The 14,561-nt window shown below is 36.4% G+C and overlaps 1 protein-coding gene across 4 annotated transcripts in view; it reads right to left on the bottom strand.

Moving 5' to 3' along the window:
- The window catches only part of LOC147833511 (uncharacterized), a 144,785-nt gene that overhangs the window by 61,302 nt on the left and 68,922 nt on the right, over nucleotides 1-14,561 (bottom strand). For 2 of the 4 annotated variants that reach the window (XR_015512198.1, XM_087288286.1), the window contains exon 4: nucleotides 14,268-14,410. The exons of 1 other annotated variant lie outside the window; for it this stretch is intronic. Coding sequence is in view for 2 of the 3 variants with exons in the window: in XM_087288286.1 (XP_087144412.1) it covers nucleotides 14,268-14,410 (143 nt within the window). In the remaining variant the exon portion in view is untranslated. Of the gene's footprint in view, nucleotides 1-11,301; nucleotides 12,440-14,267; nucleotides 14,411-14,561 lie in introns of those variants that run through there. One more of the 4 variants, XM_087288285.1, reaches the window with a different exon arrangement.

A 14,561-nucleotide genomic window follows, 5' to 3' on the forward strand; every position in this document is an offset into this window, starting at 1 on the left:
CAGTATCTTTAGTTCACATGCCTGCATGTTTGCATTTAGAGAATACAAACTTCTTCCCCTATTTCTCTCTATCTATCTATCTATCTATCTATCTATCTATCTATCTATCTATCTATCTATCTATCTATCTATCTACCAATATATCCTTCCATCCACCTATCCACCTACCTACATATCTACCAATATATCCTTCCATCCATCTACCAATATATCCTTCCATCCACCTACCTACCTACCTATCTACCAATATATCCTTCCATCCATCTACCAATATATCCTTCCATCCACCTATCTATCTATCTATCTATCTATCTATCTATCTATCTATCTATCTATCTATCTATCTATCTATCTATCTATCTATCTATCTATCTATCTATCTATCTATCTATCTATCTATCTATCTATCTATCTATCTATCAATATATCCTTCCATCCACCTATCCACCTACCTACCTAGCTATCTACCAATATATCCTTCCATCCATCTACCAATATGTCCTTCTATCTATCTATCTATCTATCTATCTATCTATCTATCTATCTATCTATCTATCTATCTATCTATCTATCTATCTAATATATATATATATATATATATATATATATATATATATATATATATATATATATATATATATATATATATATATATATATATATATAATCTGTTTGTCTTCTCTATAAGCTTATCTGCCTTCCTGTTTTCTTTATGTCAGTCAGTCTGTCTATTTTTCTTGTCTCTCTCTGCCTAATCTGTCCGTCTCGGTCTCGTGTAGCACTGAATAACTGCAGTTCTCAGTAAAGTGCAAGGCAATCAGGGGTGATGAATCACGGTGTGAAATGCGAGGTCAGGTGACTCTGAGGTGTTTGAGGAGTTGAGGTCATGATGTTTAGCAGTGTGCGACGTGACTCGATTAACACTAAACAAACGAGGTGCCTGTGTAAGGATGAGTCTCTCTGGAGCCGAGCGCTGACAGGCCTCGGGTCCCGTGGGAGAGCTGATAGAGATGTTATTACATGGCAGAGGAGCTTCCCTGACGCTCCCAGCTCCTGTTATGTAATATCTAAGCATGCTGAGTATTGCATGTTACATGTCGAATAGGGCTGAACAATATACCGTTTGAGCATCAATATCACCATGTGTGTGTATCAGCAATAGTCACATCGCAGCATTAGATTATTTATCAAAGATTAAAAAAGCTAGTTTACAGATTTTTATATTACAGATTACAAAAAAAGGGTCTTATTTTATATTAAGTGGCCTTAACTAATATGCAAGTACACTGAAATAATAGTTTTTTTACAGTGTATTTAGTGTAAATACATGTTTTTACATTGTACTTATAATTGATTAATTGCAGACATGTAATTACACATGTAATTATTTTTGGTGATTACATTTGTGATTACACTGTTAACCATTCCTTACACCTTAACCCACCATTAAACCTACCCATACCATCAAACCTGTCCCTAACACATCCATTTCCCACCTCAAGAGCTCCACAAGTGTTCTGCAATACATTATGAACACAGTAAGTGCGCTGTATTTCTTTTATGCAGTTATACATTTGTTAAGGCTGCTTAATATAAAGCAGGACGCAAAAAAGGATAAAGTTTGCACTGTTTACATACACTCACCGGCTACTTTATTAGGTACACCTGTCCAACTGCTCCTTAATGCCAATGTCTAATCAGCCAATCACATGGCAGCAACTCAATGCATTTAGGCATGTAGACATGGTCAAGACGATCTAGTGCAGTTCAAACCGAGCAGCATGGTTGTTGGTGTCAGACAGGTTGGTCTGAGTGTTTCAGAAGCTGCTGATCAACTGGGATTTTCACGCACGACCATATTTAGGGTTTACAGAAAATGGTCCGAAAAAGAGTAAATGTCCAGTGAGTGGCAGTTCTGTGGGCGCAAATGCCTTGTTGATGCCAGAGGAGAACGGCCAGACTGGTTCCAGCTGATAGAAAGGCATTACATCATTACACCCGAGGTCTGCAGAAGAGCATCTCTGAACACAAAACATGTCCCACCTTGAGGCAGATAGGCTACAGCAGCAGAAGACCACAATGGGTGCCACTCCTGTTAGCAAGGAACAGAAAACTGAGGCTACAATTCACACAGGCTCACTAAAATTAGACGATAGAAGATTGGAGAAGCTTTGCCTGGTTTGAGGAGTCTTGATTTCTGCTGCAACATTCGGATGGTAGGGTCAGAATTTGGCATCAACAACATAAAAGCAAGGATCCATCCTGCCTTGTTTCAATGGTTCAGGCTGGTGGTGGTAATGGTGTGGGGGATATTTTCTTGGCACACTTTGGGTCCATTATTCCCAACTAAGCATCGTGTAAACACCACAGCCTACCTGAGTATTGTTGCTGACCATGTCCATCCCTTTATGACCACAGTGTACTCATCTTCTGATGGCTACTTCCTAAGTCATAAAGCGTGAATCATCTCAGACTGGTTTCTTGAACATGACAATGAGTACACTGTACTCAAATGGCCTGCACAGTTACCAGACCTCAATCCAATGGAGCATCTTTGTCATGTGGTGGTACAGGAGATTCGCATTATGGATGTGCAGCCGACAAATCTGCAGCAACTGCATGATGCTATCATGTCAAGAAGGAGCAAAATCTCTGTGGAAAATTTCCCAACCCGGGCTCGTTGTGGAAACGTAGCCCCACGGACGTTTCTGCGGACCGCGATTTACATCACGGGAGGTACGTATACGAGCGGTTTTTATTTTCGCGGATCCGCGAGAGGGCGCTGTGCTCGCTTTTTCGCGTCTCGGGCACCTATCGGGAGCGCGCACCGTTCGCGCCCGCGCTGTTCTCGTGCGAAAAGCCGCCGGATCGGCCGACCTCCTCTTCCTCCTCCTCCTTCTCTTCCTTCCCTAAACCAGAGCGACGGTTCGCAAAAGCCGTCCAGAAAAAAAAAGAAAAAAAAAAAGAAAAAGCCCTCATTTTCGGATCCCGCCGCGTTCTCGCCCTTATTTTTCGGATTCCGCAGCCGGCTCCTCCTCCTCTGGGGCCTCCGCTCCGCCGACGCAACGCTGTGAGCTAAGCGGACAAATTGGTTGCATTGGGAAAGCCCTCCACTCGGAGGCGAGCCGTCGGCCGGCGAGCGCGAAGAGGAGGGGCGGAGCGGCGCCCCGCAGCGTTAGCTCGAAAAAAACTAAACGCGGCCTTACGTACCTCCGACCAGGTAAATCGCGGTCTCCAGAAACGTCCGCGGGGCTACGTTTCCAGAATGAGCTTGGGTTGAAATTTCCAGTGCCTTGTTGAATCTGTTACGAAGGATTAAGGCAGTTCTGAATGCAAAAGTTCGGTCCGACTCGATACTGGTAAGTTGAACCTAATAAAGTGTCCGGTGAGTGAGAATAAGAGAAAGAGAGTCAAGATTACTGCACTTATATTATACAGTATTCAAAAACTGCTTACTAACATCTATTAATGTAGAGTTAATGTGTTACAAATGCTGAATGAACTATTTCCTAATGCTTAATAAATGATTCATGGTGTAGTTAATATAAAGTGTAACCAGACTGGGTACAAACAGACATCAACGTCCTCGTTTGACTAGCTGAAGCCTCTACACGGCCCAGGGTCGGCCAACCTGTTGGAGGCGACAGAGCTGCACCCCTCCTCTTGTCCCCTGCTGAACAAACGTGTCTTAAACTAAATGATCCCCATTGTAGAGCTGAATACAGTAGCAGGTGTTCGCTTCTCCCTCCCGCCCGCCCGCCTCCACCCTCTCACATCACGTGCAGATGCGCCCATCAAAGGGCAACTCGCGCTCCTCCGCCAGATAACGTGAAACCGAGATAACAGCTCACTGAGTTTTGAAGACTGACTGTAGGTGCTTTTCCCCGTGCAGCTCTGAACAATGAGCGCTCGCTGAGGAAGTGTTTTTAGGTCACATATGGCCATACGTTTGTCTTGCGACAGGCATTTTGTGAATTGACAAGAAAAACCGATAATGCCATAGCAGAGATGGAGGGAGAGAAAGGGGGGTGGAGGAGGAGAAAAAAAGGCAGTGATTGAATAACAGTAATTAAAGCGGTTATTCGTTCGGCGAGCACCTGCGTGAAGGATGATATTACTCCTTAATTCAGCTCAGTTTAACTTCCCTCAGCCGCTGCTTTTCAACTACACCTCATTAATCGCTGATTGGCATCGAGCTGTTTGCAGGAACAAAATGTTTACTCTCCTTAAACCTCTTTCTCAAGGGCTAGTTTCAGGTTTTCCAGATTCAAAAGATGGTGATTTTTACTGGTGAAGATGGGAGCATCATTAAAGATTCCCATGATTCATTTTGAAACAAAGAGCGAGATTTGCTGTCGTCTTTTAAGCTACAACATGTTACCTCTAAGCTGTCCACTGATTCAGTACAGAATTGAAGGTGCTGGTGCTGAAATCAGCAGTGCTAGTTCATTTCAAGCTAAATTTAAAAGATCGTTCATAGCACCACAAAATTTAAAAATAATAATTCTAAATAATAAAAAAAAAAAAAAACATATTCAGCATCTTACAAGAACAAAAACGATACAAATAAATAATAAACATTTAATTTGGATGTATATATATATATATATATATATATATATATATATATATATATATTAGAGGTGTCAAAAATAATCGTTTCTTCGGTGCACCGCGATGCAGACGCGGACAATTTGGTATCGGTTCAGAAATAAATCACAAACGATTATTACTGACGTCATTTACCTCATATGCGCTCTGTCGCGAGGGAGGAGATCGCGAGTATTTACAATGCTCTAACTACTTAAAACTCATAAACTGTGCACAATTTCACTGTATGTGTTTGCTGGACCAGTCTTTCACTGACAAATACAACAAAAGCCCCTATTTCACTGAGATCGAGAGAATGAAAGTAGCCTACTCCATTTCTCTCTCTTTCTCTCGCTCTCTCTCTCTCTCACACACACACACACACACACACACACACACACACACACACACACACACACACACACACACACACACACAGTGGCCCAATTGACCTGCTGGGGTGGCTTTTCTTCTCCTCGGCTGTTTTACAGCGTTACTTCTGGATAAAGAAACGAGCGCGTGTCTGCAGAGTTTTCTCCACCGTGTCTATTTTACATCAGCTGTGAGATCGCCGCTGTCGCCTGCCGCTTCTGTGAAGAGTGCAGCGCGCAAGAGCCAAAAGCAACCGTTTTTGTTGAGGGTGTGACCAATCAAAGAGGTGTAAGAGAACTAGACAAGGATCAGAAATTGAGCTGGATATTTATATTTGTTTATATTATTTGCTTAATGCTCGCTTTGTTTAAGGTACAGTTTATATATCTGACTGTTTGTATTAAATGACAAAATTGTGTTACAAATAATATATAAATATAAATATATTCATACATTTTAATACAAGAACTGCTGCTGTGAAGAAAATATAAAACTGTGTATGAAAAAGCATCGTCAATGCACTGTGATGCCCCGAAATATCGAATTGAACCGAATCGATGGCATGATAATCGTAACCGAACCGAACCATGAGACTAGTGTAGGTTCACAGCACTAATATATATATATATATATATATATATATATATATATATATATATATATATATATATATATATATATATATATTAAACATGTTCTCTCTTACACATGATCACAATTTACAATTCTTAGAGAAGAAGGATATTTAATCCCATAGACAGAATCTCAAAAAGTGATGTTAGTTTATGTTTGTTAGTTTGTTGTTGTTAGTTTGTTTTTCTGTTTAGTGCAATGTTATATAAAAATCCTATAAATAATATTTTAGGCTTGTTAACAATAGTTAATTCACAGTGATTTAACACAAACTCATTAATTTTCCTTTGGTTTATCAGGGGTCGCCACAGCGTAATGAACCACCAACATATCCAGCATATGTTTTACACATGGATGCCCGTCCAGCTGCAACCCAGTACTTTCCATACACTCTTACATTCACATAAACTATGGCCACTTTAGTTTATTCAGTTCCCCTACAGCGCATGTGTTTGGACTGTGGGGGAAACCGGAGCACCTGGAGAAAGCCCACGCCAACATGGGGAGAACATGCAAACTCCACACAGAAATGTCAATTGACCTAGCCGGAAATTGAACCAGCAACTTTCTTGCTGTGAAGTTATGGTGCTAACCACGGTCACCTTAACATGAACTAACAAAGAAAAAAAAATGTTTTAACTAATGTTAACTAACATGAACAAATCCTGTAATAAATGTATTGTTAAGTGTTTGTTCATGTTAGTAAATTCATTAACTAATTCAAAATTATTGTAAAGTGTTACCAATCATTTAAAAAGCTTGAAATATTATATTCAACATTAAAACTTACCATGAATACAATACAGAAAAACAATGTATTGTCCTAAAAATACTAAATAACATACTGAAATAATATGAACTATATACAAAATAATGACAAAATAAGACAGAAAATAGCAAATACACAACCAGTTGAAAAATATTAAATAACTTAACATTATGATATATTAGCAAAACAAGTCAGAACAGTACAAATCAAAGGCCTTCTGGGGGTGAAATATAGTATTAAATGTAGTAAAATATTCTGATAGGGAAAACAAAGACAAAACATAGCTAAAGCATGGTGTTTAAAAATAACACGCAAATATTAAGGAGCAAAATATAATAATATACATGAAAAGCAAGACAGAAAATAAATAATGCACAGCTCCTAAATAAATAAATGTATTTGTAATGCTCTAAATCTTTACAACATTAAATCAAAGACTCAAAGAAAATCGTAATATTAAATAACATTTATATATATTTATAATTTATTTATTATAATTTATATATATATATATATATATATATATATATATATATATATATATATATATATATATATATATAAATTAGATATTTTTTGTTTATTAAGACAAATAATATATAAGACAATTAAATCAAAGTGTGAAAGCCAAATTTACATATTGTACCACGATAACATGTTACATTATTATTGCTGTTATTATTCATTTGTATTATTATTATTATTATTATTATTATTATTATTATTATTCATTTTAATAACTATTATTATTATTTTATAATTACTGCTATTATTATCATTATTAGCATAATTTATTGTAACAATTATTATTACAATTATTTATTTGTATTTTTGTTATTAATATTATCATCATCATTATTATTATTATCATCATTATCATTATCATTATGATTATTATCATTATTACTGTTGTTATTATCATCATCATCATCATCATTATAATAATAATAATAATAATAATAATAATAATAATTATTATTATTATTATTATTATTATTTAAAAAATACACATACATCAAAAATAAAGACAAATATTCTTAGTGAATGTTTATTGAATAACTTAATCAGCTAGAATTGTGTTCATTTACAAATATATATTTCATTTAAATAGAAAATGTGCGTCTAATGGCAAAAGTACAAATAGACAAAGCGACAAAACATACAAGCTGCTTAAAATCAGTTCCTCCGCCGTTCACGTATATGTGTGTGTAATTGAGAGCGAAATGAAGCAGCTGCATATTTATCTTCAATTTTTCCTCATTCCAGTAAGTGCTAATGCAGAACCTCTCAACGCGGCATTCAAATGCTTTCAGATGACAGATATTCTTTCTTTTAAATAAAAAAAAAAACCAAACAAATATGGCATACTTCTTATTTAGGAGAGAATACCTTCTGTTTATTGGATTTCCAGCCATTTCATTGAGCTCCATCCGCTTTTTTTAAGGTGAAAATGAAAAATGGTATTGAGCGGCGCGGGTTTGTGCATCATATTGTGCTTGATGCAATGTAGGTCAGTGTTCTGCAGCGCCGCAGATAAGACACGGGGAACAAGTGTTGTGTGTACTTACAAGCAAATATCTGTCAAAATAGCAATTGACAGATCTACAAGAGCGCTTTTGGCTTGGGACGTGTTCCTCCGTCATTAGCATTTTCAAAAAAAAAAAAAAGGGCCAGAGATTTGGGCCTATCAGGCTTGACTCGCTGCAGAGCCGGCCTGGCCCAGGTTGTTATCTGTTCAGTACAGAGGTGCAGCTGTTTAGCGAATGGATTTGCTGATTTTTAAAGGGAGATGAGGGGGGAAAATGAGAGAAGAAGAATCAGGTAGGAACAACAAGCCTCTCTAAAACAAGCATTCCGAATTTCGCAAACCACCACCACCTTGTGTGTCTGAAGCCCGCCATCTTTTTGGAAAAGGCATTTAAATAAAAAAAAAAAGCATGAAAACGTTTTCTTTATTCACTCTCCAGTCTCCTGAGGGGCCACTCCAGCATCGGGGCCCGACGCCACCCTGGTGGACCGACGAGGCAGAGAGGAAGGGGAACAAATGTGTTGCTTTAGGTGCTATAGAGATGCAGCTGGCAAGTGTGCCACCTTTGTCTGAAGCAATCCCAGCATTTTGCGCACACACACACAGATACTCGTAGAGGAATTCTGGCCCTAGCGGGGCCAAGGAGGTGGGACGTTTGCCCCTGGCCAGAGAGAAAGTGGGTGCCTGCCGTTACTGAAGCTTAGTGTGTGCAAAGACCAATAATCACACACATCAGTGTTCACTGCGCTGCTATCTGGAAGCCATAGTATACAGACAATACATAGTCAACAGTTCTACATCTGATCTGCAGCCTGTAACTGGTGATTTGAGACTTAAACAAGAAACAAGAATCATTTTTTAACTTCAAAATGTTTTGAGTAGAGATACCCCAGGAATATAATATAATAATAAAAAAACAGAGATATATACTACATATACTTTTATTAAGTGCAAGAAAGACTATAATAATAAATTGGATGAAGCCACAACCTCAAACAACAGTACAGTGGATAAAAAAAAACTTGAATCTATATATAGAATGCAGTATATGACTGCTAAACTTCAACGGACATTTTTAAACAAAGATGGGCACCTGTTACTTTGTTTCTGAACAGGACGTAATATTTCCAGCTCCTTTGAAACTGAAAATAATGTATGCTTTTTTTTCTTTTGTAATTTGTTTTTATATACATCTAGGGTAACTTTTTTTTCTGTCGTTTTTTTTTTTGTTATAAATCACTGCTGTCACTGAATGTTTTGTTCTGTAAAATGTTTTAATGTATAAAATAAAGTTAAAAAAAATAAATAAGTAAAATGGTTTGAGTGTGTCATTAACTCACTAAACAGGTCATTATGGCTTAATCTAAATTAACTGAGGATAGTCACACACATACAAACACACACACAGAGACATGCACAATTTACAATTTCATCTTTAAGATGTTTAAAACGTGCACTGGATTGTTATTTGATCATTACAATACAACACTTTATTTTCTTTATATTATCAATTTTTTTTATCTTTTAAGGATGTTAATAACATTGTCATTTTCAGATTTGTCTGAAAAGTTTCATCTTTTTTTAATTTTATTTATTTTTTTTTAAAATAAGAGTAAATCAGTTTACTTGGTTTTCTAATCTTCCTCCTGATTCAAAAATGAACACCATTCTTTCTTTTAACCCAGACGGAAAAGTGAGTCTCCATCATCTATCTATCATTAAATTCTTTGAATTCTGACTCCTCTGAATTACCTAAAACTACCTAGGAACAAGAGTTGAGGATCACCATCAGTAAAATAGAATGGAATTATATACTCAATTTAGTACGCAGTTCTTCTATATGTGTCCAACACAGTTTCAAGAGTTCACACTTAGCTCATGATTTATCCATAGCTTGTTTGGTATACTGTCCTGGGAGAGAGCCCTGAGCTCAAGGGATCCTCGAGCCCAGGGTTCCCCCCTTTCGCAGGGCGAGGGGAGATTGAGCTCAGGTCGATCTCAAACTCCCCCGCTGCTGAGACCAAGGCGAACTTCCTGAGAGTAAGACATTAGAAAAAAGGTTTAGGCTTATTTTATCTATAATATAGAGCACATTTGGATGGTGAGAGGAAACCAGGAAACCCGTGGGAAACCCACGCGGACACGGGAAGAACATGCAAACTCTGCACAGAAATACCAGATGGCTCAGCGAGGACCCAACACCATTGGTATTTTAGCTGTGAGGCAACAGTGCTAGTCACTGGGCCACCGTGCCGCCCATTCTGGATAAAGGTAGAAGAGGAGGAGGAGGGGGGTTTCTTCCAGACGAAGATAGTTGTAGAAAGGAAATGAGGATATGTACTGTATAGTGATTTGGGATAATTTGATTGGAGGATCATAATTGGCTAATGTGGACCAGCTGGGTCAATCATGAGCACATGCTCCTCTCGAAATTAGTTTAAAATGAAACTTCACTTAATACAATGCAAGATTGTTCACAGAGCACACTACACTAATGCCAGATTAGCCAAAATATACCCAAATTGAAGTAATACTAGGTGTAAACAATCTCCAGCAAATCACACACACACGTTTTGGTCTTGTCCAAGATTAACAGTGTTTTGGTCTAAAATATTTGATACTTTTGAAAAAACCTTTAACATATCAGCCACTCCAAACCCTTTTATTCAAAATTTTTTTTTTGGGACAAACTTGCCTTCAACAACACAGAACGTTGTTGCTTTCACCACATTATTGGCTAGGAGGCTTATTCTCCTTAAGTGGAAACAAACATCTCACCTTCCTATGACAGATGGATAAAATATTTTCTTTGTGTGTTTAAAGTCGGACAAAAATTAGGTTTTCATTAAGAGAGTCTATAAAATCTTTTTACAAAACATGAAAACCTTTCTTGAATTATATTGACACTATTGATCTTGAAGCAAAATAATAATTATTATCTCTTTATTATTTATTTATTAGTTTTATTGTTATTTATTTTTTTTTTTTTACATTTACGGTGTTATTTAATGACTATAATCTTTTTTCATGGTCATTGGTTCTAGTTGTAAAAAAGCAGAACAGTGTATTACTTATTTTTGTATGTATATGATATTGTTTCTGCACAAAATGTTAATAAATATATTTGTCAAAAAAATGTACTACACATGTATAAATTGAATGCTTTTATGTCTGTACTATACATTTAATAGAACTAGGCATGGGACGATAATCATTTTCAAGGTATACTGTACCACGGTTTTGGAAAAGTCAAGGTTTTAAAAACCACCAACATTTTCTGTAATACTGTTCCAACAGTATATGTAAGATTTTTTTTAATGATTTTTTTTTGTTTTGTTTTTTAGGACAGCAGTATCTCCAGCAGAAAAGATCTCCAAAGATGCCGTTTTAAATTGTAAAGAAATCTGTGTTTTTGAAACTACACTGTAAAAAATAAAATCCCCATTTATTCAGCACACTGCATTTTTCTGCCATATATACTGAGAATAAATAATAACTATTGATCTACATAAAAAATATATGCTATGTCAACTAGGGCTGTGCGATTTGGGAAAAAAATATCTAATTGCGATTCTTCTGACAGATACTGCGATTTAATTTTATAGTCAAGATTTCAGCTCAATAATATGTACCGTGGCTTTTTACTGCAGTGAGTGTTAGTTAAAAAAAAAGAAACTGAAAACGTACTCCAGTTAACTTACTGCAGCATTTAAGTATCATTGGCAATACTATCGGTTGACTTTTTTGCATGACACTCCTCATATGGCCGCCTGTGGTGCTTGTTTAGGTGCTGCTTGTTGTAGTTCTTCGTAATGTGGCAACAATTCTGCAACAGCTTACAAATGACTTGTTTTTGTTTGGTGTCTGTGACTTTTAAACCAAAATATTCCCATATTACCAATGTGCATTTTTTCTTTGATAATAATTTTTTTGTTAATGCTTCGGAAGTGGCAGACGCCATCATCCCACTCGTCCGCGCATTCCTGTTTGTTTGCTTTCTTTTTGTTGTGGATGTTCCACTTAGTCCGGTTTTTGGAATTCTGATTGGGCGAAACGAATGTGTCCTCACACAATTGGCTAGTAAGACTCACACACAGACAGCAGTCACGCATTTGCTCTGGGCGGAAGAAATGAAATACATATTTCATATCGAAGCCTCTTGCAATTAGCTAATCGTAATATTTTAATCTCGATTGCGATTCGATTACGATTAATCGCACAGCCCTAATGTCAACAATAATCATTCAAATGTGTCTAAATGTTTTTTTTCTGGACAAACATTTTTGTGTTGAACAGGAATGTTAATATTTATATAATTCATGCATGCGTGATGCAATGATTGAAAACTAAGCTTGTTTATCTGTTGCTTGTAAGAGGGGTGACACAGTTTGCTGGTTCGAGCCCCGTATAAGTCAGTTGGCATCCCTGCTACACGTGGGTTTCCTCTGGGTGCTCCGGCTTACCCCACAGTGCACAGGCATGCGGTACAGGTGTCTGAGTGTGAATGGATGTTTCCCAGTACTGGGTTGCAGCTAGAAGGGCATCCGCTGTGAATAAATAAATAAAAAAAAATAAATCATCCACTAAACAGATTAAAATTAATTGATTCAATAGCAGTAGCTGTTGCTTCAGTTGATGTGACAAGAATATCTTTATTAGGAAAATACAATAATCAACACTGCATGAATAAACAAAAAAACTAGTTTTAATTGTAAAAAAAAAAAAAAAAAACAGTTGTTGAGACAACTCAAAGTTCTTACTGCATCAAGTTGCCTTGTTTTTTTCCACAATTTATTTTTTACAGTGTAATGAAGACAGCAGAAGTTAATGATTTATTTATTAATTTTTTAGCCTGAATTGTTCACTGTTTTAAAATATTTAAAATGTTTCTCAAAATAAACTATATTGTTCAAAAAAAGTTTTTGTTTTTTACCCAGACATTAAAAAAGAATATATTTTAGAGCAGTAATCCAATACCGTAAACAGTGATATTTTTCATCCAAGGTTATCATATCTCAGAATAATATATTGGCCCATGCCTAAATAGAACATAAATAAAATATTGATCAAATTTTGATGAAATAATGAATTATTATTAAGTGATTTATTCCAGACTTTTGGTATATTCAAATATATACTACATAATCTAGTAAATAAAATGTGCACATAGAGTTGCAGTCAGAATTATTAGCCCCCTTTTGAATAGTTTTTTGTATTTTAAATATTTCCCAAATGATGTTTAACAGAGCAAGGACATTTTCACAGTGTGTCTGATAATATTTTTTCTTCTAGAAAAAGTCTTATTTGTTTTATTTCGGCTAAAATAAAAGCAGTTTTTAATTTTTTAAACACTATTTTACAGTTTATTATTAGCCCCTTAAAGATATATATATTTTTTCGATAGTCTACAGAACAAAATAACATTATACAATAACTTGCCTAATTACCCTACCCTGCCTAATTAACCTAATTAACCTAGTTCAGCCTTTTAATGTCACTTTAAGCTGTATAGAAGTGTCTTGAAATATATAGTCAAATATTATGTACTGTCATCAAGGCAAAGATAAAATAAATCAGTTATTAGAAATGAGTTATTAAAATTATTATGATTAGAAATGTGTTGATAATATCTTCTCTCTGTTAAACAGAAATTAAGGAAACAAATGAACAGGGAGGCTAATAATTCAGGGTGGTTAATAATTCTGACTTCAACTGTTTATCAATTTTAACTGTTCATTCTATTATTAATCAAATGGTTCAGTTATAGTAAGTTTTAGTCTAAATTTCTGGATTGTAAAAATAAAAACAGATCATCTAAAAAGAAACACTGCTAAACAAAACCAAGAAAGCATCCACTGGGGCTTGACTTCACATGGCAGCACAAGTGCAAAGAGGCCATTCGAAAACGACGAAACTCATTACAAACACAGCGAAGTGAATCGCTTTCAAAAATTCAAACGTATTATTGATTGAACGGGTCACGGTAAAGATGCTCTCGTGGTTAATCAAAATATATTGCATTAAAAAAAAGAGAGATAAAACAGATGCAGGTGCTTTTGCAAATGTATTCATTTGGTATGCCACCCCCCCCCTCATAATTCTTTTCCATTACTGCTCTTCATTTCGCCTGTCTATTGAGTGGGTGTCCAAACTAACAATTAAACTATTGTTAAGAGAACAGAAAGCCGGAGGAGTTGCCGTTTCAGGAGATAATAATCAAATATCACTCCACTGTAATCACTGTTAAACTACTTAACCCTCAAACCGTATGCATGCAAAACTAAAAACCAATGAGTGAAGTGCTGGAAAAGAACTTCTTGAAATCCATTAAAAGTTCTGGTTCAAGCAGTTTAGACACATGTAAGAAAGTCTCACCTGCAAAGCCGATGGCCGACTGTCGCAGTATTTCCGCATGCTTTGTTTTTACATATTTTTTTCTCTTACAGCTCGGGTGGGGAATGTTTTCTTGGCCTGCGCCAGGGTCTGACAGATGCTGCCCATCCAAAAGACTCTTGACTCTGCCAAAAATATCAGGCAGGAAATTAGGGGAGGCAATCTATTATTTAAAACAACAAGCGACAGTTCATATGCTTCTGCAACTCTGGAGCGCATCGCACAGGCGAGCCCGGAGCCATCTGACTTTGCTCAAAAGTGGCGAGCGACAACCGC

This window comes from Danio rerio, chromosome 16, assembly GCF_052040795.2.
Source record: "Danio rerio strain M-AB ecotype USA chromosome 16, GRCz13ab, whole genome shotgun sequence".
NCBI classification, from domain to species: Eukaryota; Metazoa; Chordata; class Actinopteri; order Cypriniformes; family Danionidae; genus Danio; species Danio rerio.